At 39.2% G+C, this 26211-nt stretch overlaps 1 protein-coding gene across 2 annotated transcripts in view; it reads right to left on the minus strand.

Moving 5' to 3' along the window:
* Window positions 1–7497: 7497 nt before the first annotated feature.
* STOX2 (storkhead box 2) overlaps window positions 7498–26211 on the minus strand; it is a 66619-nt gene continuing 47905 nt past the window's right edge. For both annotated transcript variants that reach the window (XM_084204215.1, XM_084204216.1), the window contains exons 2-4: window positions 21939–22091; window positions 12709–14974; window positions 7498–8331 (exon numbers count right to left, since the gene is read on the minus strand). In XM_084204215.1, coding sequence (XP_084060341.1) covers window positions 8136–8331; window positions 12709–14974; window positions 21939–22091 — 2615 coding nt within the window. In that variant the 3' untranslated portion in view covers window positions 7498–8135. The remainder of the gene's footprint in view (window positions 8332–12708; window positions 14975–21938; window positions 22092–26211) is intronic.

The raw sequence follows: 26211 nt of genomic DNA on the forward strand, positions 1-26211 counted from the left end.
GCTGGATGCACAATAGGACTGCTCTGAAAGCTTCACCTCGGGCCTAAGCCAGAGGCTTGCACTAAACTGGACAGGGAAGAGCCTTTCCCTCAGCACAGCCTCCCCATGATGGGGGCGAGTGGCATCAAGGGGCTGGGGCCCCACAGCTCTTCAGGGAGGAAGCTGAGACTGGGGATTTGGTTGAAGGCTACTGAGCGAGGAACAGCAGTGCAGAGGGAAGGAGAAGACTTCACTGTGGAGGCTGGGGCACCTACCATCTGCCATAACCAGAAAGTCAAGTGTCCCTCTCTGCTGTCCTTGTCCCTGTCACTGGCCACAATCCTAAGGCACACCTAGCCCAAAGGTTTGCACTTTGGAGTCCTTAAGTCTGCAGTCTTGATGGCCACAGGCAGTCACTGCCCAGTGATACATGCTCAGTGTATGCATGGTGGAGACCCAGGTACATGGGTCACGGGTGAGGTTTGCATTCAAACCCTTCCAGCGCACAAGCTGCCCTGTAAAGTTAATTACTTAAGTCCTCATTTTCCAAAACCCAGCTAACAAGACCCAAAAAGGCTGTAGTGCTGTGGCTCTGCTCCTGATGTGCTTCCTCTGGTACAGAAGTTTCATCAGCAAGTGGTGCAGCCCATCTGTGCTGAGACTGCAACTGGAACCACAGCCCAGAGTGTGTGGACACCCAGGACAGCCCTTGCTGGAGCACAGCCCTGCCTGCATCTGAAGTGCCAGTCTGGTTTGCCTTTTGACTTCTGCATGAGGAAAGCCTATATCCACAGGAGAGGCCCCTGGCTCTTGCTTGTCCTCTCACTACTGGTACACTCCTGAGCACACTGGAAGCCGCCACTTTGCAGCTTCCTGCCAGAGTGACCTTCTTGTACTTAAAAGGCAACTGGCCTAATTTTACCAGCAACAAGCACAGGGACAAGAAGAAAGAGATTGAGAGAACTCAAAACAAAAGGCTTCAGGTTTCCCTAAGCAAGCAAGCAAAGTATATCATTATTTCAGTGTATGCACAGCCCTGTTGGTAAATTTATTTACTGTCTTTGCTTACTTTCACATAGCTGACAGAACGGGTTAGGTTTTATGTGCTTATTCGGATGAGAGAGAAGAAAAAAGATGTTAAATAAAAGTACTTGGGATTTCCCATTCCTTGTCCTCATTCATCACTTCTGTGACAGCTAGGCTAAAAATACTTTGCTAAACATGATGACCTATGGGCATAGAAGGAAGTTGCTTATAAATGCAAGCTCAGCCATCTCCACACAAAACCACAGGCAATTATCAAAGCCCAGCAACACTGACTGCTCAAACCCCTTCTCTCTTTAAGTACCAGCTACAGTGAACAGGAGTGTCAGAGCCATGGGCTCCTTCCCTGAAGTTAGGATAGGCTAGTAAGTAGAGGCCATTTTCTTCATATCCATTCTGCAAAGCACAGCTGAATAAATTGCTTTTTTTTTAAGCATTTACCTGAGGCCTTGCTTGATGCCCTGAGGAAGACAGATGTGACCTGGTGTTCTAGTACAGTTAGGGGTTTTGTGTCTTCTCTTTCAACCCTCAAATCATAGAGATGCTGGACAGAATAGCACATAGTCCTTTTTAAAAAAACAGGAGCACCAGACAAAAGGAGGAAGAGAGCAGAAAGGACTAAAATATGGGGGTATGTTTACGTTCCTAAACAGTTTTTAAAATTAGAAACTGCAACAGCATGGCTTGAAGGGAAGTGTTGACAGGAGTGCTGCACCTATCCTGAAGCAGCTGACCACCTTTTCTTCTCTAACGTCTTTCTGATGAGCAGGGAAAGTGAAAAGGGGAAAGTAATGGAAAAGCAGAAGACACTCTAAGATTAGAATGATGTTTTGAGAGGGTAGGATTAGAAATGGGCCAGAAGAACTCTCATGTCAAGTAACATGTAGGGAAAAAAAAACCCAACCTGAAGGAAAGTAAATGTCAAAAAGAAGCAGAAGATGAGGGGATTCAATAGAAGAAGGATATTATAGAAAGTAAGTTATGAGGAAAACAACCAACTAAAGAAACAGTTGAGAGGCTGATGGAGAAAATATCTGGAGAGATCTTTAAAAAAGTAATCCATAGATACTGAGGGATGTAAATCTACTCAGTGCTCTCAGCAGAATGGTGTGAGTACTAATGGAGGGGAGGGGAGGGGAGGGGAGGGGAGGGGAGGGGAGGGGAGGGGAGGGGAGGGGAGGGGAGGGGAGGGGAGGGGAGGGGAGGGGAGGGGAGAGACTTGACACCTGTTGCCCTTGGCATCAGGAGGTCCTAATGGATTACTCATTTCTTGGAGCTTGGGTGCATCTCAGCTGGACACTCACATTCAGTGAACATCACACTCCCCCTGCAGCTGTCCACTTCACATCCAGTCCAAGCCAGAAAAAAAGGTGTATTTCCTCCCTTGTACTCTAAATGGCCCAAAGAGTGTTTATAAAACGTAGGGGAATATAGCGAGTTGTTTCAGTGTTTGTTTATCTGAGATTTCTGGCTGGCTGTGCAAGGTTTCCTAAGTGAGGGAGAGAAACAGCATGTTAAATGGAAATATAAGTATACTCTCTAAAAATCACCGATGAGTGCAAAGAATCCACTTAGAACATATAACCAAATGTTATTTAATATCTTAAAAAGTAACACAATCCAAAATGGATATTTCACACAACACTACATAAACAACATGAACACAATATTACCATATGGAGGGACTTTCAAATATAGACTTACAAAAATCCCTGTCCTTTTTTTTCCTTTAAATTATTATACTAAGCATGACAAGTAATCATCATTTACAATATGGTACACTGACACAATAAAAACCATGTTACAAATGTGCTGTTATAAATCAGTAACGTTAGGGAAGACATTTCATGAACTGCAATTATTTCATATGAAATACTATACAATATAAACAGAACATCCATCTTGGATGACCTTTACAGCAACCAGAGACCAAGTAATTTTTAAATTTTTTTTTTCAGTGCAAACACATTTATACAAGGCAGTCTTGGCTGCAAAACTCCCTTCTAACATACAGTAAGTCCCACTTGCATTTATTAACTCATTTAAACCTAATGCAACAGCCACATTCAGTCACTCACAGAAAATTACCTGCAGAATTATGATCCCTTTGAACTTAAAATCTCCTCCACACATAAAAGTAACATCTGTGCCAATTACTCCAAGGGCCCTTTCATACATCTGGGTGGGTATCCTTTGGGTGGCTCTAATCGATATACAAGCCGAGGGCAGTGCACCACATGGAGAATCACCTTTGAGAGGCGGGGCACGCTGGCGGCTGGCACGGATCCCGGCTGGGTGGCTGTGCATTTCAGCAGGGATTCAGCCCAGGCTGCCCTTCCAAAGCCAGGTGCATTTCAGCAGGGATTCAGCCCAGGCTGCCCTTCCAAAGCCAGGTGCGTGGCCTTCTGCTCCTTCTCTGCCTTTAGTGTCTCGGGGCGGGGGGAGGAACACGGAAACCCTCAGCTCAGAACTGAGCTTCAATGGAGTTAACGACCCATTCCCATCTCTCAGATCCTCAGAGATCAGGGGAGTTATGCCAGATTCACACTCGCATAACTGGAACCAATGTTTAGAGCGCCACTATAAAAGACGTGTGATAGTCCCGTTTTCTTCTAGCACCAGCTTGGCTTTTGGTGGGTCCACTGCATGTGTCTCATGCAGTAATGATGCACTTCACTTATGCTGGGGGGAACATTTTAGATATATAGCCTTTTTTTTTAAAGAATTTTGTAAAAAATAGAACTTTTCTCTCTAATACTGTACAGTTTTCTTCAGAAGAGCAAAGAGAATTGTAAACTGTGGGTATGACACCAGATTAGGAGTGCTATTTGCTTTCTCAGCACAACAATTGGAACAATTGTGTTGGAAAAGCACTACAAAATGTATTTGAAAAACAAATTTTTAGTTAACATGACTGTTTCTAAAACCACTGCTGCCAGTACTCATATGACTGCAAAATTGTTTTTGGAACTGCTAATCCAAGAGTGTCTACAGGGCTGTAAAGTAGTTTCTTGCTTAAACAAACTGAATGTGTCAAAAGAATAATTTCAGAATATAAACATTAAACACTTTGGTTAACTGTTAAACTTACTTCAGTAACTTTAAAAAAGCAACTAGTTAATAAAATAGTCTGCAGACTCTTAGCCTTTGCTTTTTCCAATGGGCCCAGACAAAAAGTAGGGTCAGTGAACTCTGCCTACCTCATAGGCAAGTCTGCTTCGAGACCCTCAGGCAAAAAGGTGTGATTTAAGTGCAAAGTATTATCTGTCTTCATGATGGCCTCTGAATACTGGTTTGCTTGTTGTCTTTCCTAACAATGACTACTGCTGGCAAGCACTTAGGCCACGGTTTTCATAAAAATATTTGTTTTCCAATACATTTTTATTTTTAAAGTTGAATGAATGTTGTTTCGCATATAACAGTCATTTTACAGTGGTGCTGGGAGTCAAATGGCTAATGATTTCTTCTCTTCTAAATTTTAACTGAAATACTTAAAATGGCAAAATTAGCTCAACTGATGATTGTATATTAATCTGCATCAGGATAATGGTACTAGGTTTGCTGAAAGGTGTTCATAAATCGGGATTGGTAAATAATGAGATCTGCTTAGGTTCAACTGCCACTTTCTTCCTTTGGTTTTTGGAAAAATCTTTCTTTCTTCCCTCTTGAAAGGTGGCTTGTTGCAGCTGGCTACTTTTCAAAAACCAGCTTAATTTCTCTTGGAAACTTGCCCATGTTCTTTGAACAACAGGCATATACCTCAAGTAGGGACCCTAATACTGCTCCCAGCAACGTCAATGAAAGGCTGTTGGTAATTTCTATAGGAGCAACTGTTTTAGATGCACACAATCTAGAGACCAGAGTGTGCATCATTAAAGGAAGAGCTGTTTTAACACCCTTGCCAGTTCAGAGAAACCATGACGTACTAATGTTGACAAAGATGGAGGCAGAATAGGGCCCCAAGTATCTGAAGGCTGCCAAGAAAATACCCAGAGTGTCTTCTGTTAAACCCCAAACTGTCAATCATATTTCACAGACTGTAGATGTTTCTAATTTGCTAAATTACAAATACATTTTCAAGTTCTACCAGGCAGAAATTTTAGCAGTAACTGGGGAGAGGATGGAAGGTTTCAGTCTCCCTTTCACTTTTATCCCAATTATGCAGCCTTGTCAAAGTCTTTAAGTGACTCATCTGAAAGCCATCTTTTTAACATTGTAGAAGGAAATTGTGGCAATGGAAACATGATGACTTCATATGCAAGCTTTGACACACAAGAGAACGCCATGACCTAATGCTTCAAAGTTTCTAATCTTGCTTTGTACAATACACTTTTCATGTTGCTGCATTTCATCAAATTCATGGAGGTAGTTATATGTGTAAAAAAAATTACCATAAAAGTAACATGTTGTATTATAATAATACATATTAAGTGTGCAAAATGCCGACAGATTTGTGTTGACCCTTTACAGTTGAACACAACACAGATTCAACCTAATCTAACTCTGTAAACCTTTAAATTGATACATTAGAATGATAAGCAACCACATAATACAAGGCTATGATTTCATCAAAGGATTAGGGTGACATAAAGCACTCAAGCTCCACTCTCGTGGTTTTGTTACCAGAACCTCAAGATGGAATTTTCTTATTTTCCATTGTTGATTTTAAAAGGAAAAAAGAAAATCAAGATTAGAACGTTTCTATTTGAAACTTCTGTTTACATTCCATATTCCAAGAGTCACATTAATATTGGTACAATGCCATGTCAACATTAATATGACATTTATGTTGTCTGCTGGTCTCTGGGAACTTTAGGAAATAACATACTATACAGTTTATAGGTATGTACTATCACATTTTGTTGGAATTACGTCTTCTGTACAACCAGCTGCCTGCTCAAATTCTGAATAGCTTATGACAAACAATTATTTCTCCAAAGGTGAAACCTGTTTCTGCTCTTCACATTTTAATACTGCCATTAGTACTTCAGATCATCACTGTAATTTTTTTACCATTTTGACATTTCTATTTACTGAATTGATACATATTACTGATGTCAGAGCTCATCTCAGAAACAAAATCACAGTCAGCCACTGCATAGTATATGACAATTCCCCACAAGAACTCTGACTCTACAGTTCGCATGGAATAAGTACAGCTGGAGTTACATATTGAATAATAAGATGCATCATGCAAAGCATTATATGGTAATTAGAGCACATCTTGGAAGGTATGATAAGGCAGAAGGCTAAAGGCCAAGTGACTTTGATAACCAACCAAAAGCACAATAATTTCCTTTATGTGCACTAAAAGGTCTTATTGCTCCTATGAAATGGAAATTATACACTGAAATCAATGAAAAACAGACCTGTGCATTGGCTGTGTATTCTTGACAGAACTGATTGTGTCCAGAGTTAGAAAGCTGTTTCATAAGCAAATGATCTATATCTGATGGTGAAAAATAAGGCTGAATTGTCAGTAAAGACTTCCGATCACAATAGAAAACATAAGTGAAGCTCAAATGACTTTGTATACAGAGTAATAAATGTCACCAGAACCTGATGAAAATACTGGGTTTTAATATGTACAGTTGGGTTTCATACCTGGGTACTACAAGAGCTAGACAGGGTAAATGTCCCTTTTCTATGAAACAATTTGGGCTGTTGCACATTTTAGTATCTTTGTTACTATTCCACCAATTCGTCTGTTCTGATAAAAAAAGTCAGTTTGTTGCACTACCAGGTTGCGTGAGTAACAGAGCAGAATGTGACCCTATACCTAAAATTACTCTTGGAGTTTAACTATCTGTAGAATTTACTCTGCAGTAATTAGCACAGTACTAATTACATTGGAGTAACAGTTTAGGGAAAGCAATTAGGATGTACCGTGCCTGCAGGACTCAGATTTCTACTGCAAACCAAGTGGACACATTGAATTTCTAGAAACCAGACATGTCCATAAAATGGTAAATTGCAAATAACATCCACTGAATAAAAAGGCCAGAAGTTTATAATTCTCTAAATTTTGTTCTCTGATAATCATTACACTGTATGCTATTTTTAATAGCCTAATTTAGGCACTCTATTTAATAAGCTACATAAAATAGATTTATGTCCTTCCACTAGAAAGAAATCAATTCTTCAGGCCATACTTGTCATTTATATCATAAAGGATATTTTTGTTCCAAGAAATTAGTTATCCTGATTTCTATATTAATGGCAAGTTGCAATACCAGAAGTGACACAAGAATTAGATTATCTTTTTAAAATAAGTGAATTATACTGAAGACATTTAATATATTTTGTGTCACTCCACATTGTGGCTCCATGACAGTTACATCTTTCCCTTCCCTCCCCACTCCCCCCTCTCTGCAAAGGCCCACCTCCTCAGGGGTGACTATGGAAGGTCAAGTAGCAGGTCTCATTAAGTAAACATCTCTGGTGTTTTTGAAACAAAAGGAGGAGCTGCCTCCCTTCCCACCCTCCATACCTAGAAAAAAAGCAAATCAAAGCAACCCCCAAACCTCCTTTTACTTGCTTAACTAGGTATTTTTAAAATTGTGTCACAAAAATGCACAGTGAAAATGACTGATTAGTATTAATAATTCACAGATAGAGCTGAGGTCATGACTTGTCATGTTTGGCATTGTTTTTCCTCATGGTGATCCTGGCTGGTTACTTTCAGCAGTGGCTCAGTTTTTGAAGAAAAAAATGATGAACTCTGCAGTAGAGTTTAGCCTCTGACCAGGGGCATCACACATCTGTGGCATTTTTAAAATGAAGTTGGCAACTGCATGGACATTGAAAATGCAGATTACACTTACAGTGTCTAGACTTTCATATATGTGCTCAGTTACAATTAAGTGAAGCAAAAAGTGTACATATTATCCCTACTGCTATTCTGTTGCTACAGAGCCGCAAATGTGAAAAGCAATACCTTGAAATAAAGACTTCTTTGTTGCCCCTAGTCTACATAGCAGCACAGTTTAAGTGAACACTAAAACTGTGGTTGAGATGCTTGTTTTATTTTTCCCCAAAGATGTAAACATCAGTCCCAGTGTCGTAAACTTTGCTGTATAGGATGAGACAGACGATCTGAGGCAGGCTGACTATCAGACACTAGTGACAGAAGCTTGCAGGCAGTTACCAGGTTTCTGCAGTTTCTCAGCTTCACTCGTGGGTGGGTCTGCAGTGGCTCGGAAGTTGAACGTTGGGCCTGCGCCACCGTGTGCAGGGCTCAGAGCAGGGTTCTGACGTCGGTTGCTTTCAACTATACTTGAAGTGTTGGATGCCAGGCTCTCACGAGTACTGGAATGGAAAAGAAATATATATACAGACTCATATAGGACATGCCTATATATCTATCGACCAGACAGGAAAGGAGAACAGAGTGTTTTATAATGGGTTTCCTGTGTTTGTATGTAATGTCACATCAATGAAACATCTCATTTTGACAGTACACATATGTTACTCCCAAAACGCGTCCCAGAGGTGCTCAGCAATCATCATACCATAACACAGGTATAACACTAAGCACAACTGAAACTGTCACACAAACTGTAAGCTGAACCAGTATCAAGCATCTGGATTTTTCACTCAAGGAAATAGTTTCCATCTTGCACTTGGAATGTGCTAGTTTTCTTTCCTAGCTGATGCAGTTTTGCACAAAGTAGCTTCATCAAATCAATTGTGTGACTAGGCAGAGTTAGGACAGCAATCATATAACACAGTATCCTCTGTTGTCTCCTCTTCTACCTATGTTTCTGTACACAAAATATTAAATAAAAGTTTTACCTTACATTAAACGCACGATGCTTCTAAACACAACACTTCAATTTTGCTTTGCAGCTGAGATGATCACAACATACCAAGACAATGAGAAGTCTTAACTGCCTGGTCTGTGATCTTGCCCTGGACAACAACTACTGCTGCTATTTCATTCACAAAGACAATGTTCCTTTAGTTCTAACATATCATTTAATGACAAGAGGGACAGGACACTTAACACTTTCAAAGATTAGGCCTTTAAATGATACATCTAATTATGAATGCAGAGAAGCTTGTATTTTAGTCTACAGCTTTTAAAAAGCTCAGCCATGACATGCTTTATCAGTACTACTGTTTCTGTTGTCTTTATACTATTAAATAATTTTTGATCTCTAAATATGCCTGTTCAGGAACAGATTTGCTTTCAAACATCCACGTGGCCCTCTGGTCATGTATCCTTCACCTGCACCCCTACTTCTTTGTAAAATGACATCACCACTTGCTATGGAGATGTTTACAGAATACATTTAGAGGACTGAATGCAGTTATTGAATAAGCACTAGAAATGAGGATGCTAATGACAGAAATTTCAAGTCAGTTTAAAGTCAACCTAAATTTACCTGCTACTGAAAGGGGTATCTCTTGCCTGCCTTGTGTGGACCTGACCCTGCCACATGTTTCTGCTGCTTCCCTGACTAAGCCTTGCAGGCAGCCAGACAGATCAGGGACCACTCTCAGTTAATACTAGCCCTAAGACAAAAAAAAAATTAGTCCTAGCATCAAGGAAAGAGTAGGAATGCACAGCTTTAGGGAGTGCATGGCATAAGGGAAGGAAAAAACACTGTTCCTAGTCATCAGGACAGATTTAAATAATCTTAAACTGACTGGGTCTGGAAAATCAATGAGGCTTTTAGAAGAACTCTCGTAGATCTTTTAAACTGGTCTAAATGGACGCTACTGATATTCTTCTGCCAGTGATTGTTTTATTGTCCACAGTTCCAAAGAGCTATGGTGGGTGACACACAGAGTAAATGATTACTGTGAGCTGCAATGATGTATGGTGCACTTCTCTTGCTCATTTTTTTATTCCTCTCCCTCTGCTTTTAATGAAAATTGATGCAAATCTTAGTTTTCAGAGATGATTTAGTATTGTATCATTCTTTTTGGGATCACCAATTCCAGATCTTTAGACATGCTCAACTCTGATATTACAAAGTGACAATTACAACACGTATACACAAAAACTGCATTGAAAATTATGCATGCAGAGTAATGTCACAGTTAGCTTTCTTTAGGTGACAGAGAAGCAACAGTTTTATATAAGCCCTAAAAATAAAGGAATAAAATTAATTGTGACAGCTAACATTTCCTATATATAATTGCATAAAAGCAATGCATGAAAAACGGTGAGTTTTTTTTTCCAATGATGATTAATATCTTCACACATTTTGCACACAAATACTTTGGGAGTCAAATGACCATTGCAAATCTCTTTAACTGCAGCCATTTCTTTCTGATTTTTTTTTTACTGTCCTTTTTTCAATTTATCAGACTTTAAAAATATATTTTTTATTTTATAGTATGAAATTGGAAATTTTGATCCCCCAAACAATGCTGCATACTTCAGTTTGAGTGAAAAAATACCACTCCACCTCAGGAAGCAGAGTTACATAACCAGTGGAAGCTAGAAGAATATACTTGAGGAACATCACTATATGCACAACCTGTTCTTATATTCTTTCCATGGCATCTTCTGAAGGACACTGTCACACCTAGCTGAATCTTACCAGATGGATGCTGGATGGCTACTTTGTGTTTCTTGGAAAAGGACTATGGGAGTACATTTTTTATTACAAGGTAGGATAATAATAACAACATGGTACTTTTAGCCAAAGGGGTGAACTCATCCTCAGTTCAAATTATTTTTGGAGATTTATCCGAAGAAGTGACCCAAACTCAGCAAAATCCCCAAATTTAATTATTTTCATGCAAAGCTTATGAAAAAGCTTTGAAATATCATATCCTACCCTAACTATATGCCAGTCTCCCAAAACAAAATACCCTACAGAATGTTTTGGCTCGTTTTTTTTTTTTTAAGCTTACTTTATGCGATGTTGCCAAAAAATGCTATTTGTTAATAAGTAAACAATAAAATTAAAAAAAAAAAAGGTGTGGAACACAAATGTAATTGAAAGTTGCTCATCTGTTTCCCTTATGATTTAAACAATGTGGTATAGCAGCACTAAATCCAGTATGCTCACCACATCCTGTTCTCTTGCTAGCCAAGTTTAACATAAACAGAAATTTTAGCTTTTGTGTAAATAATTAGGGAAGAAAATGTCTACCATTGCATTAATCAAAACCACAAGTTTGATATACAGCTAGCATAGAAAACAGTAGTCCAAGAGCTGATTTTTAATCCAGCTGATACCCTGTCCTGGAGGTGGCTCTCATATTCTGGAGTGAGACAGGCTGAGCAAGAAGCAAACACCACAACATACTCCTCCATAAAAACTGACTGCAAGTGTAGCACTTCAACTACTGGAAGACATGTCATTTGAAAAAGAAAAGCGCAAACAGTTTCATACAACAGTTCTATGTGAGAAAGATGTCGGGCATCTGCAGAACAATCAATAACATAAATTCAAAGCCTTCTCAAGCTTCTTTTTTAGAGTGGACTCAAGCTTCTTTTTAAGAGTGGACTCAGTGTGTTAATGGTATGATTTACTCAAATAATTTTTCCGATTTTTTGCTCAGGAAAAAATATTCATTCGTTATAATCCCACTCCAGTTTGATACATCACTGCAAGCTGCATCAGGCTCTCTAATTTCTCTCTTGTCATTAACATAAGTGTGAGTAACCATCAAATCCAAAGGAATTTCTTCCAGAGTGACAGGACTTCAACTGAAATTGAAATTTAGTCCTGTGTAGAAACAGGACATCCTTCACATTCCTGAGAGCCTTTGCTATTGATGCAAAGAATATATATACTTCTGAGGAACAAGATCACCATTTACAGGGGGAAAAAAAAAAAAAGACCAAAAAACCAAAGGAAACCAAACCAAACAAACAAACAAAAAAAAAAACCCCACCAAAAAAAACCCCAACCAAACAAAAAAAACCCCTATTTTTTCCCATAATATAAAATCAGTCTTGGAGGTTTTATTTTTAAACACAGACAATAAATAATTTAAGCTTAAGTAAGCCACTCTAAGAGAACTGCTACTGTACATTATTTCTGTGTTCTTAGAGTCATTGTTCTGAACTCTGATGAGCTGCTATGCAGGCCAAACAAAACAGGTCATGCTCTATTCCATCAAGGACTGCCAAAGGTCAGACAGACAAGGAAGATTGCTAGCATAAAGGATTCTTAACCTGGAAATGAACTTCTGAAATCTCCAGGGCAGGGAATGCACCATCAACTCTCTCCCCCCCTACATTTCTAAGACTTCTAGCACACTGAGACTTCCATGATGCCTGAAATCCCTGGAACAGTAATTACTAACCAGCACTTCATAAGTCACATCTCAAATATCAAGTTCAAGTATCCAGAGCACTTTAAATTTGTAGGGGGAGTCTCACCAGTTTGAAATGGTTGACTAGATACACTTCCAAAATTTTTGAAGAAAACAAACAAGGAAGCCCAAACACAAAACAATACTATTAGTTTTTCTTTTCGTCTGAGCCAAAGATTATGCCACCTGGCCATGCCTAGCCTTTCCATTAGTCTTTCTTACTGTATGGTGGGAAACCCACACATCTGAAGAGAGGATTCCAGAGCTGTAGAAAAAACACTGTCTGAAAATGTGTGAAATTTTTAAATACAGCCCTACATTCTGTCACCAATATCACACACCCATAAAACCATAAATGGAACTTCCTAGTCTGTAAAGCTGCAACGAATGTGACAGTCCTACCGTGGAGAGTTGAACCCGCTGTCCACAGTAATGCTGCTGCTATCCATGCTGTCCAGGCGGGCTGAGTGGGTGGCTCTCTGGTTGTTGCTATTTTCTGTTTCCTTGGGGGTGAGAAGAGTAAGATTCTTCTCAAACTTTCGCTGTAGATCCCTTTCCTTTTCTCTTTCTAAGAGCCATTGCATCGTACCAACATCATCCCTGTTCTTTTCTTCCTCAGCATTTTTGTTGTTTCCTTCCTCTGAGTCATCATCATCAGATACGTTGTAGTAGTCAAAGGAGGCCTCCTGGTTCCCAGTTGTCTCCTGCTGTCTCTGAGAAACAGGCATGACTTGTGTGACTGAGGTTACCATCGCTTGTTCAAGTTTCTCACATCTGACAGGCAATGTGTCAGAGGGGGTCTTTTGATGGGGCTTTAGCAGAGGGGTGTTAGACTTGTGATAACTATTCACAGAAAGAGTGTTGTGCAGAGGCTTAAAGAGTGTATCCTTGCTAAATATCTCTTTCCTTTTGTCAAGGCTGCTTGATTCTGTGCTATGGTGTTGAACCAGCCGCCCATTAGCAATCACCTCTGGAGTTTGGCCAGCAACCACTGAACCACTGCTTGGGCCCTTTGGGGACTCCTCCTTGTGCACCCCAGGCTCCCTAGCAATATGTTGAGACTGTCTTTCTGTGGGAGTCATTTTTTTCAGCCCATCTGTCCCTGTTAGCGTGTCATGATCCTCTTTATTCTTTCCCAGTGGTGATGGAGCGGTAAGCACAGTCTCACTGGATGTGTTGCACTGAAAATAGTCATCAACTGCAGATTTTGTTGTGCAGGAGTTGAGCTCACTGTATGATGGCAAATTCTCTGTAGGCTTGCCTTGTTCCAATAGGCTACAAGAACTGGGGGTTTCTACACTGCCCCCGGCTATTTCAGGGATGCAAGTCTCTTTGTAGCTTGCAGATGAAATCAGAGCCCTTTGATGACTGAGTGACTGCGACGGCCTTAAGGTACTATCATCAATGTAGGTTTGGCTAGTTGTTTGGTCATCTGGGCTACAGCCTTCACCTATATCTTCAGGTGTGCCTAAAGTAGCTGAGCCCAGAGGTCCCTTGGAGTTATCCATGGATCTAGACCTTTCTTTAGCCTTACTGGACCGCTCATTCCTTGATCTTCTATCCTGTGTATGGCTGTGGCTCCGATGGACCTTGGAGTGGGAGCTTCCCCTGGAAGGTTCAGGGAAAGGCATTTCAGTTCTTCTTTTGGCCAGTTCACCAGACACATCCCACTCTGGTGTCATGGGAAAGTGAGATTCAATCATGTTAGGATTGCTGTGCATTATATAATTATCTCCCTTGTGTTCTATTATAAAACAGCCTTCCCGTGGGGATCGAGTCAAGGGATCATAGAACTCATACTCCCTTTCAGCAGGTATATCCAAATGAGAGCCATCTGATGGGTCTCCTTTGGACACCCTGGTCTTGCTGTGCGACCTCGATTTCCCATGAGACTTTCTGTGATTCCTGCTCTTTTTACTTCGTCCACTGTGGTGAGCTGAAGACCCTGCTTTGCTTCGTTGAGCTTTTTCTTCTTCAAGTTTCTTCATTAGTGCAGTGTGTCTCATGACGTTTTCCACAGTCAAGTCTGGGTTAATGCGCCTAATAATTTCCATTTCTACCTCTCTAGGTATAGTGGTAGGGGTGTCCTCGTCCCTTAGCGGCCACTCCTCTGGAGGAAACTGGGCAGAGAAATTTGCCAACTGTTTGGTCTTATCCTTCTTAAAACTTAATCGGAATAATTTGAGTCCAAATTTCTTAGACTGCTTTTCTACATCCTTAGGCTTTGTGAGCGTCTCTGATTTATATGAAAAATTGACAGTACTTTTACTTTTCTCAGTAGGTGGGACCTGACATAATGAAGGAGGACAGTATGAGTCTTTACAGTCTTTTGCTGATTTCCTCTGTAGGGTAGATGCATGCATGCTGTGCATGTCTTCTCTGCAACAATGGCAGGAGTCGCAGTGGTTTTTGGGTAGTGTTCGGTCCCTGACACATCCCGAGGTGGAGGGAGTTATAGTTCCTTGTTGTGGAGAGGTACATTGAGACCTGTCAGGTATCCTCTCATCCAGATGGTACCATTTACTGTTAGTTCTTATGAGAGATGGCGTTATAAAGTAAGTCTGTGGGGTTACAATGAAATAACCATCTGGAGTTGGGTATATTTTCCTCTCCCGTACAAGCATGTTCAAAGTATGTCGAAGGATTTCTGGACTGGGTGTTGGAACTCCTAGAAATAACAATAAACACATATCAGGAAGTGCATAAAACTGTGTAGGACTCTCTGGTTTCCCCCTCCCCCCAAAAAAGCTAGTTTTCCCGATGTGTAAGCTGGAATATGCTGAACAAACATAAAGCGTTTTGTTAGGCATTCCCTTCTCTGTTTATTTCTCCACTTATCTCCTACACTTCAGACATATCAATTATTAAGTAAATAGTAGGCCATTAATAAAGTGCTAAAAAATACCCCAAGAGAACTTCTAGTCACTTCCAATGTACAGGTGACCTTAAGCTACAAGATGGAATCACTGAAAATCAGAGTGTCAAGGGAAACATTCTACTTTTATTCTTCTTCCAACAAAGCATTTATATCCAAATTCAGCAGAACTATTCTTATAATGCCTTGTCACATATAAAGCAGTAGGTATTTGATACTGTGGATGCCTAAGGTACTTTTCTCACAGAATACTACACAGAAAAAAAGAAAAAAAAAGCAGTTCCTCAAACTGTCCCTTTATCACAAACCTGATTTAACTGATTTGCTCTCCCATTAAAGTATGTTTCAACTACATCAGCTGCTTCAAAACAGAGACATCCTGAATGATCCAGTTCATGTTACCCAGAAAGTCTTTTCCATTAGGCTGGAAGTTACGGATTTAGCTCCCAAAACTTTGCTTCTCAGAGTTTCTTGTCTTTCAGGTGAGATGTGTGGGCCACTATCTAAGGCATGTGTTGCATACTGAGAGAGGGACAAGTATGACTACCCCACGTCAATGGCATATGGCACACTTGGCACTGTGAGCCAGATCCTTCCCATTACCAATGCACCTGCTGGATTCAGTGGTGCTTGACCAAGTCTTCAATACTTCATTAGATAAAACACTAAGTTGCATGTTGTGTATAGGAGTAAGTTCCATCTAGAGCTAAGGAAAAAAGAACTTTAGTTCACAAACCAGTTTCAAGAAGTTTGTTTATGCTGAATAAAAAATTCAAATACTTCCATGTTATAAGTGGAAAAAACTATCTTCAATCAATACATTTTGCTTAACTAAAATGCATTTTAATTCTGAGTACTAGTCTGGTATACATTTTTAGAACTAAAGACTTTTTTTTTTAAACATTTGGATGCTCTATTTTAAACAGAAAAAGTTAACATTATTTATTCCGGGTCTTAGTTTTAAACAAAAGTAATTTAGGAAAAAAAAACAAACCAGAGAGCACCTTAGTTTGGAATTAATCTGGTTAGCACCTCTACTCAAATCCTTGCCAATTTAGATAAGGTTGGTCAGGACCTTGTCAAGTCAAACTCTGTCTTGAAGAACAGAATTTCAATGTATACAAAAACATTTCAGTGAAGCATATGCTTTTTACAAAAACACTTCATGGAGAAATCTCAGCCAGGGTACCTGCCCCAAACACAGGATCTCCAGCAGCACACAGCGTCTAGTCACTAACTCTTCTCCAACACATCAAAGGCTGGAGCCTGTAAGCTCACTATCTCCTTGTGACAGCAACACTCATTAAAAGCAACAAGAAAAAGAGAATTTGGACTAATTCCTTAACTTATCCTGTTTCTCGCAACTGGGTTGGAGGCAACATATTCTTATGTCTGACTCTGAGCGTTGCTTGAACTTAGAGACATGACCATACTACTTATATCCATAACTAAAATCTTAAAATGGAAACAGCAAAAGGTTAGGAACCACATGGACATGAGTGAAAGCAGTTACAACACAAAGGCACCAGGAAGAAGTACACAGGGACATGTACTAGTTTTGACTGGGGTAGAGTTAATACAGTTCACCCACCATCCATAGGGCTGAAATATTTGGGCCACTGTGGACATAGGAAGTGAGAGGGCAAGATACGATATAATTTGAGAGCATAAATGAGAATGAAAATTAGAAAAAAAAATATGGAGAATCAGGAGCTTGCATTTTCTTCCCTTTTCATGCAGGTGTCCACAATTTCTGTAATAATCTGAGTGAGAGTAATAAAGATCCCCAGAATCTCTAGATGAGTTAACATGCCAGAAACAGCAACAGGTGGGAAAAGCTAAAATCCAGAGAGCTGGGGGAAAAAAGGACTTTTTGTCCCTAGCCTAGAATTCTGAATCTCTCTGGACTAAGTAAACAATATGCTGGCTTCCTGTGAATTATGAGGCAAAGCAGGCTGTCCTCTGCATGAGCTTTTTATAGCACACAGGAACATGAAGAGTGATTTCAATCCCTGCAACAAACAGTGGTCACCTAACTCTTCATTCCTGCAGTGGAACTGCTGTGTCTGCTTGGGCAATGCCATCCCTTTGACATTATGAAGTGCATCACAAGAAGACATGGATGACCACAAAACTCAAGCTCATCTGTTTCTCCATCCTGTGCTGAATATGCACTGCAGGATCCAGCCATGGTCCAGCTCAGGTGCACCTGCCCTGCAGCAGCCAACCTCTCTTCCTTCCCCTACACAAACAACCTGCCCCATCCACTGCACTCTTCAGAAGCTTACAAGTAAAGACTTCAAGATGTACTTACCTTTGTGAGAACCTGGTTTATCATCCTTATTTTACTAAAAAGACTTTTCTTAACATACTGTTTCAAAAACATCACAACACAAAAAAAAGGGATGAAAGAACTTCTCCTGGGAGCTTAGAGAAAAGTTAGGGAAAGAGATTGAAATGGGTATACTGATGTTTTACAGCAATTAAGGCAAAAATGCACTGCAAATACATGGTAAAAATAATAATATGCATTTTCCACCCAGTAACCCATAAGGGCTACAATGTGTTGGGTGAGTCTCTAAACACTGGATGCACAGTAGTTACATTAATTGAGTAACTCCTGTGAATGGAGAATGTGCAGATAAACACCAAGGAAAAAAAAATCAGCATGCCTGGCAGTCAATGATGCTGTAAAGTTAATTGTGTCAGCCTTCTCTCTGGAGTTGAAGCCTATCACTTTTATCACTCCCAGCTACAGTCCATGCCGTGGTTCACTAAGCCAGCAGGGATGACAGCAGATGCAGATCTTGGAAGCTCAGCACTGTCAGCTAATGGTAGCTATGGGTTTTATTCCAAGCTCTTTTAGGTACTTAAAAAAGTAGAAACAGACCCAAACTCAGCTTAGGCTTTCCTGCATGGCAGACAGGAGCAATGACATTAAGAAAGGAACAATGGGATCCAGAGTGAATACAGATTTCTTAGCTTTCTCAAGACTTTCCTCTTTAAAGCAATCTGCCCACATACTGTCTATACACAACCTACCCCCCTGCATTCAAAGGTCTCCTTATGGTCTCCCTTCCTCCATTAAATAGGAACAAGGGAAAAAAACCTCAGTGACTTACAGATTCTAGCCCATAAAATATTGCATGACAGCAGTGGTGTTATTTAAGATTATGTAGTGGTTTAATAATTCAAAAGCAGAAACTGTCTGGACACTGAATCATCAGACATGTACATTTTCTGTATCTCAAGAGAGTCTACTATGCCATCCACTGAGCTTCCAGACAGAAGATTATGTCTTGTTTGCTGCTCACAAAGAACACTAACCTAGAGTGAACTCAGTTAATGTAAGACACTTCTTTTAAGTGCTACACATATAATTCATATATTTAAAGAGTGAAGTTATAAAGGTGATTGTCAGAGGAATTTGCCAGCTTTCAGAAAACTGCTTGCTTCAAAAGTAACCTAGGCCAATACACAAGTATTTTCTACACCGAAATGTTGAAAGTCTTAAAATTATTTAAACATGTATGTGGACAGAACTGGTGAGAAAAAAAAAAAAGACAAATACCCTTATTAAAGGCAGCACAGACTAAGGTTTGATGTTGTCTTCGTCCAGGTTCATACAGATAAGAGGGTCTGGTTGCCAAACACAGAACAGGGGTTACATTCTTAGCTCCTTATACTGGATTTCAAAGATTTACATTTAATGTATGGGATTTAAACCATGGTCAATAAATTACAAAGCAGGGCTGTACAAACATCTCGTTGTTTAATTCTAAGTTAGAATAATGGAAGCACGTGCAGGAGCAGCCCTCTTGCTTTTTTAAAAACACAACAAATAACAAAAACCACAAATAAGATGTGCATTATCAATACAAACTTTTTGAGTAAAATAAATTCATGAAAAATACATCTGAAGTAGTACTTAAATGGTGTTAAATCTGCTAAAATGATTTTCTCCTGAGCTGATGCTAAGGCTTAACAAGGGATAAAAGAAATACTCTGATTGGCTCATGAAATACTAGTTAAAGATGTGGAGTGGTTGCTATGTGATGTTATAAATAATTAGCATACCTTATTTCAGATAGAGCCATGGCCCAGATTTATGCCTGCACAATGGCTCAGCAAACTAGAGGGCTAGACAGCAACTGTAAGACCCTGCACTGAGGAAAAAGGTTTATTATTCTTAGGCACTTTTGAAAATAGCATCTGGGGTCTTAGGAAATTCATCTTCACCATGAAACGCAGTGAAGCATCTGTTCATTACAGCACAAACAACACAGGCAGACAAGTGCTGCTACAGGAAGAGATACAGAGAGGTTATGTGATAACAGACACATCTACAGTGGGAATGCTCTTCTCTCCCTCAGAGCATCAGCACCTAGTTAGCAAAAATAAACTATGAGAATATGAGAGGACATCAGGTGTTTTACAATAGCCACAAAGAATACAAAGGCTCAAAAAGCTACAGCTGATTTATTACAGGGGTTTGGGCAGAAAAGTGAAAGGTGTCAGCACAGAAGTTCTTTTTATGGGAAAGGAGAAAATTTTTGGATAATCCTCACACACTGAGAGAACACATATGCTTTGTATATTAAATATGTTGAGGCTGGGAGAGAAAGGCATTTCTCTAGTGAAGGAGAAAATTTGGTCAACAAAGGGTGGATTTTTTTCTTCAAATAACTTTCTCTACATTTTGGGAAGTGAGGTGCTCTTTTTTTTTTTTTTATTTAAATCTCAGACTTGAGAAATTCACATGTTAATGGCTAGCAGAAAAAAAAAAAGGCAGCAAGAGACTATGTGCTAACTTGCCTCAGGCTTTGTCTGAGCAACGTCTACAAAACAATCCAGCCAGTTGAATTATTCTTCATGTTTGGCTCTGTCTAACAAGAATAGCACAACACACCAAGTGAACTGATAATCATGCTCCCAGGAAATTCAAGGGATGTCACCAATAAATTCTCATTTCCACTGTGCAACGATGTTTACATATAAATATTGATAGAATAATTGAAAAAAATACTTGCAATCTTTGAAATTCTTCTAGTACACAGCATACATAGAAAAGATAAGTTGGGGGAAAAAATCATCAAAATAAATTAAGATAATTATAATTGTGAACTTTGCCTTCTTCACATTCTAACCCTTACAATTTTTACCACTATTTTCAAAATCAGCCTGATAAACAAAACTACAAATAGGGAGACAAAGCCAGTATTTACAAAATATGCTGGCAGTATTTTTTTGAAGTGCAATAATTAAATGTCAGACAATTGTTTATTCCAAACATAGCACTCAATTGAGAATTATATTTTAAATTCTCAGAACTCAGCGTCAGTTATAGCAAAAGACATGTAAATTTCAAGGCTTTAAGTAACTCTTGCTCTAAAACATAAGCAAAAAATTCCAGACATCAAAACATGGCTGTGATTAGGCTGCCTAGATGAGACCGATGCATCAGTAGTTCTCCTACTGAGGCATTTTTAATTAGCTACTTCTTGCAGCTATAAATAGGTACAATGGAGAAGTTTCTCAGCTACTTTAGAGAACTGTAAACTCAGACACAGAACAGATAAACATCTTGCCCAAGATCATACAAAGCACAAATTAAGAAGTTCTGCTCTCTTGAGCAGTAAACCTCTGCCCAGCACCTTAGCGCCTCAATGCAAAACGTCTCTACAAGATGCATTTTGCATGATTCACCCACTCCAGATACAGACAGCCAGTAGTAGAGGAGCAGCATGTTCAAGAGTAGATTCTTGTTATAGGATTCTCTTTCTGTGGTTTTACAGTATCTCTAATCCAAGACAATTTTCATTTACCATTTGATAAACATCAAATGCTGACAAGAATACATTCTGAACAGTACACCAGCATTTGTGAATACAGCAAGAGTATCTGTAGCTCTCCAAGACTTTTAGTTTAGCCATGGAGAGAGATGTCTCTTTTTTTTGTAGTTTTTCAAGCAAGGGCAGTACAGAAGCAAAAGCCAGAACTGTGTCCAAGAAGGATCTGAGAACTCCTGGAAAGCAAGCTGACACACTCCTTTCGCTTTAAATGAACCTTCCCCTGAAACCCGCACATGGCTGTACTGGACTCTACTACTTGCATGAGGCCACACATTGAGAGCCTGTTCTAGGTGCAGGAAGACATGCAGCTGTGTGGGAAACCTGGTCTTTAGAAGGGAGGTCTCTACAAAGACCTCCAGGAGGTTACCTCTTCAGAGTTTGGACAATGACACTTGAACTGGTTGAATGATGTCAACAGAACCCTTATGACTTACTACAGCTAGCTTGAAAGCCACAAGGTAAAATGAGTTTGCTCCTGGCTATGACAAGTCATACTTTGTTTTCCATAGTTACTAAGGAAGCCCTGCATCCCTTTGGCTATGATGATAAAAAAGGTTATTTTCTCAGAAAAATCACAAACAAGTTTATTCTGATACTGTCTGAAAAAAGAAACAAGCCAATATTTTGTTGTTTAGTACACCGAGTAATTTTTATTACTTATATCAAGTCAAGAATTTGCTCTGCAAAATGCATTCAACTTGAATGGTCTATCAAAGAGAACTCAATTCTCTACATGTTTAAGGATAAAGAACAAGTTCCAAGATTAGAACCCTAATGTCTCCTTTTACTTTTGGTTAGAATGTCAGATTAGTCAATATTCCCATCCAGAAGGTACTGAGGATTCTTCAACTGCCTTTTTACAGACATGTGCTCATCTCACCTATGATTTATTAATGACTAGTTACCTGGGAAGCAGGTGGTTAGGTGCTCCATTAGTGCTTCTTGTGTGACTTGTTTTCGGGCAGAGTTCATTGCTGAGATGGCCAAGCAAAGGATTTCCCCAAGTGGAATAAACTGTGACTGAGTGATGGGAGACATGCTGATGGGTGATACATCACCTGTAAAAAGACAAAAGATGTGCAATGAAGCATTCTGTTCAAAAATCTGCTCATAGGACAAAGAGGTAGAGATACAGCTGGTGAAAATTCAGAGATCTCTAGTTTTTGTATTGAGCTGGGGATAAAACCCTTACACTGGAGAACCATCTGTCACCTTATTTCAAAACTTAAGACACAGAGAAGTATGGAAAATGGGAGATGTACACTATGCAAACACAGTTTCTCAAAAGGTACAACTGACAGACTCAGAAAAATGCAAATAAATTAGCACTCGTGGTTGCAAAACCTCCTCTTAACATCCTACTAGGTAACTGCACAAACAAAACTGTCTCATGTATTTCTCTGGACATAAAAGGGGAAATTTCACTCCCCTTTCAAAGTATAGATCACCCACCATTTCCATTTGATCTAGTATTTTTTATTAATAATAACAAAGATAAAAAATGTTGCTAAGTTAATGAATAAGATTTAAACTCAACTGATAAAGCACAGAACTCTTTAGAGGCCCAAAAGCATCAAAACACCTTAAGACTGATACCCTGAATAAACCTGTCCTGGATCTACATGCCAAATGTCTTTGTACAAACTATATATATTTTTAAAAAAGAAGTTTTTAGGTTCCAGGATGGCCTGAAAATTAAGTTTGTTGTAACTTTTCTCATGTTGCCTTACAAAATATTCATTAATCTATAGTTTTAAAAAAATCATTAAAAGATCTTAAAGTTATGGGAGAAATTACAATTTGATAATACTAGCATGACTACACATATACAAGCCCATTTTAACATCCTTTATCCAAGTACATAAATCTTTGATTCTGCTCTGAAACTCTTCTTGAAGTGGTAACAGCTCCCCAGTGATCTCAAAGAGAGGAAAGCAACAGGCTAAAATATTTTCCTTGCCAGTGGAAAAGGAGTAATATAGAGTAACAGACAGAACAAAGGGTGCTTAAGAATGAATCTATTCTGGTCACAGGTAAGTCAATAGCCAGGGATTAAGTTCTACCTAAATGGCTTTGAAATGTCACAAAAAAATCATCCTATTTCTGCTGTCACAGAGCAACACCTTGTGATCAAATAATGAATCAAATTTCTAGAAATTAATTCAAATTCAAATTTTCATTCTCAATTCACAACATCTAATATTTGTCCCATTATTTCTATATTCCTAGTATGTCTACTAAACAAGAGCAGCAGCTTCTAAAATTGATTATCAAAATGCATTTACTCTGGCATTATACTCAGCACTTTGGTGGAAAAAATTGGTGAGAGTAGTAAACTGCATAGCTGTCTCAGTGAGACCTATGAGCAATATTTTTCAATCACAAGATCTACAATCTGCTCTACAGAAGTGAGTTATCCAACACACAAGAATGATTTAAAACAACACATTTGTGCTATGGTATCTCCTGACTGCTTTTGCTTAATCAGGCCTGACCTGATCAATGCTGTATTTCCTTGCCAGCACAGCAGCATTCCTCCCCCTTCAACACAGTGAAGCCCAAGATCTTACTCATTCTTATCTTGCCACAGAATTATGACCTTAAAATATAACATCCTCTGGACATTTTTTACTCAAAGACACCAAAAAGTTCCTGCCACATGCATTACAGAGAACAGCAAAGAAGATGACACACAGCTTACAGGGAAACATGAGACATATGATTCTGTATGACTTGGGAGCAAGACCATTTGTTCCCTCACCATTTGAGTATGGATACAGAAGGTCACAGTTATTATATTGCTATTTACTAATAATTATGTCTGCTGTCAGTTTAAACTCGTTCATAGACAAATCTTTGTAATCAGCTAGACACATAAGTTTACCAACTTTGATTACCAGTCACCACACAGTTTGTATAGGGGATCAGTTTATCTAATGATTAGTTTCATGTTTAAGCAGCATCAGAATTAAGGTAAGAATTATGCAGATTTAGCTAAGTCATTTAAGAAACTACTGTCTTTAACACAAAGATTATGTGTCATGGGTATCCTTGTGATAAATTAAGTTCAGTGAAATGTCAGATTGGCATATAGTGGCCACAGCTGAAGTTTAATCTTATCAAGTTCACAGGGCACTGAAATGGGCTCTCTGGTGTCCTGGTTTTGCCTGGGATAGAGTAGCTTTAAGGGAATCCAGGTAAAGGGCAGCAACTCCTTAATTGTTCTATCTGTATCATCAAAGACCTGCCAATTTCTCAAACATAAGCAGCCTGGCAAGAGCATCCCTGTGCCTGTTCCCAGCCATGTACTCTCACTGCCACCTACACAGGTGCCAGGACAAGAAAGCAGGAGAAAGACCTCTTTCTTTCCCTTGCATGGGAGTGATCCATTCACAGCTAACCAGAATGATACTTAGGATGTAGAGAAGGGGCCAAAATACCATAACCAGCTTCCTGAAGTGGGAAAGGGTCTCAGGGAGTTTTATACCTGATGCTTTGCTCTACAGCCTTGTAGTTGCCCACAGAGGGATGCTTGGACAAAAACTCAGAAACCAGTTGCTCTGCTCATGCCCAGGAGTAGCCCATCCCTCTCCCCGGACTAACAAGAGCCTGCAGAAATCCAACTCTGAGATCACTTCCAATTGAGACTTGGTAACTTAAAACTGGCTAAGTACAAGCTAAGAAATAATTAAATTTGCCCAGTTTTACTAACTTCACACAATTCTTCCTTTTAAAGTAGGCCTTCAGCAAGGAATTGCTTTCTAGGTTAGTGAGCAGAAAGCACTCAGTCTGCGCTGAATTTGACCCCCTGCCAGTAGGGCTCTTGTCACCAGGAACAAGCCAGGAACTTCCACTGAAATACTAACTGTACTTCACATAACTCCTCAATATGAAACTTTCAGCAGTGGTTCCTCAATGTTAACACAATTTCTAGCGCAGCATGTTATAGTTAGTATACCAGGGTAACACACACTCTGCTTGCAAATATTTGGGAGCTTGACAACCATTTAATTAACTACAAAGATTACTATAATTGCCCATTAAATAATAACTTAAATGGCTTTAAATGAAATAGAGATGTTTAAAAAATATTGGTTTATGTGAGAGCCTTTCTGATTTGCAAGGGAATATCGTAAGTTAAGCCTTAATCCTTTCCACTGAGTGCTCCTCAACCTTCTTCATTATGACAAGGAAACTGTTGTTTCAGCTCTGTTGTGACAGAATGATCTCCATCGCTTGTTGTTCATAACTGTCTGCTGGAGATAGTTACTAGCTCTTCTTTAAAAAGGCTAGCACATATTTTGAGCAGATCTAGTGACAGAAAGCCAAACTCGCCTTACTCAGGGAAGCTCTAATTTGCCAGATTTTATCTTGATTGTCCCATGGCTCTGGGAAATCACACACACTCTGTGGTTATAGTTAAGTCAATGAACTTCTTTGATGCACAGTAACAGCAAATATCTTGCATCTATGAGATAATATAATACATTAATATCAATTACACACATAAATACTATTAGGCTGTTGAACAGAAGGTTTACTACAACTTCTTTAGGAAAGATCTGCTCAAAAAAAAAAAAAAAGGCAAATACGCTTTTCCTAATTTTTTTGAAGACTACATCACTTACATAAAACATCTAGCATATGGCTCCTGTTAGCTCTGACTGATGCTTGTCTCAAGCAGCTTTCTTTTGAAATCAAATTACTAGCCTCAACTTTCATATGTTTGTGTTCCCAATTAAATGAAAACTGGAGCTCAGAGAGCAGTTTTCACCAGCTGACTGCATGTTTTGTTTAAATATGAAATATATGCATGTATGTATAGCTTCAGCTCTGTTTCTGCAATGTCTTTCCAAACCTCTCTCTAAATAATTTTTAAAAAAGTTTTCTAGACTTCTTGTTTTAAGTGACATTCAATATTAAAGAATGTCTAAGCACATGTGAAACAGTGAATGGGAATTGTACTCATTTATGCCTTGGGGATTTGTATCGCTAGCCTGGGAGGAAAAATTATTTTTATTACTTAGAACAAAAGATAATGTAGCACATAAAATAAACACTTAGCTCTTACATAGCACTTTTCTTCAGTGGTTTTCAAACACTCTGAAAAACTGGGACCCATAACTATTCTTAACATACAGATGAGAAATTGATGGTCTAACATAGCTGGGAATAAAA

This window comes from Fringilla coelebs (genome assembly GCF_963513975.1).
Source record: "Fringilla coelebs genome assembly, chromosome: 4".
Taxonomy (NCBI): Eukaryota; Metazoa; Chordata; class Aves; order Passeriformes; family Fringillidae; genus Fringilla; species Fringilla coelebs.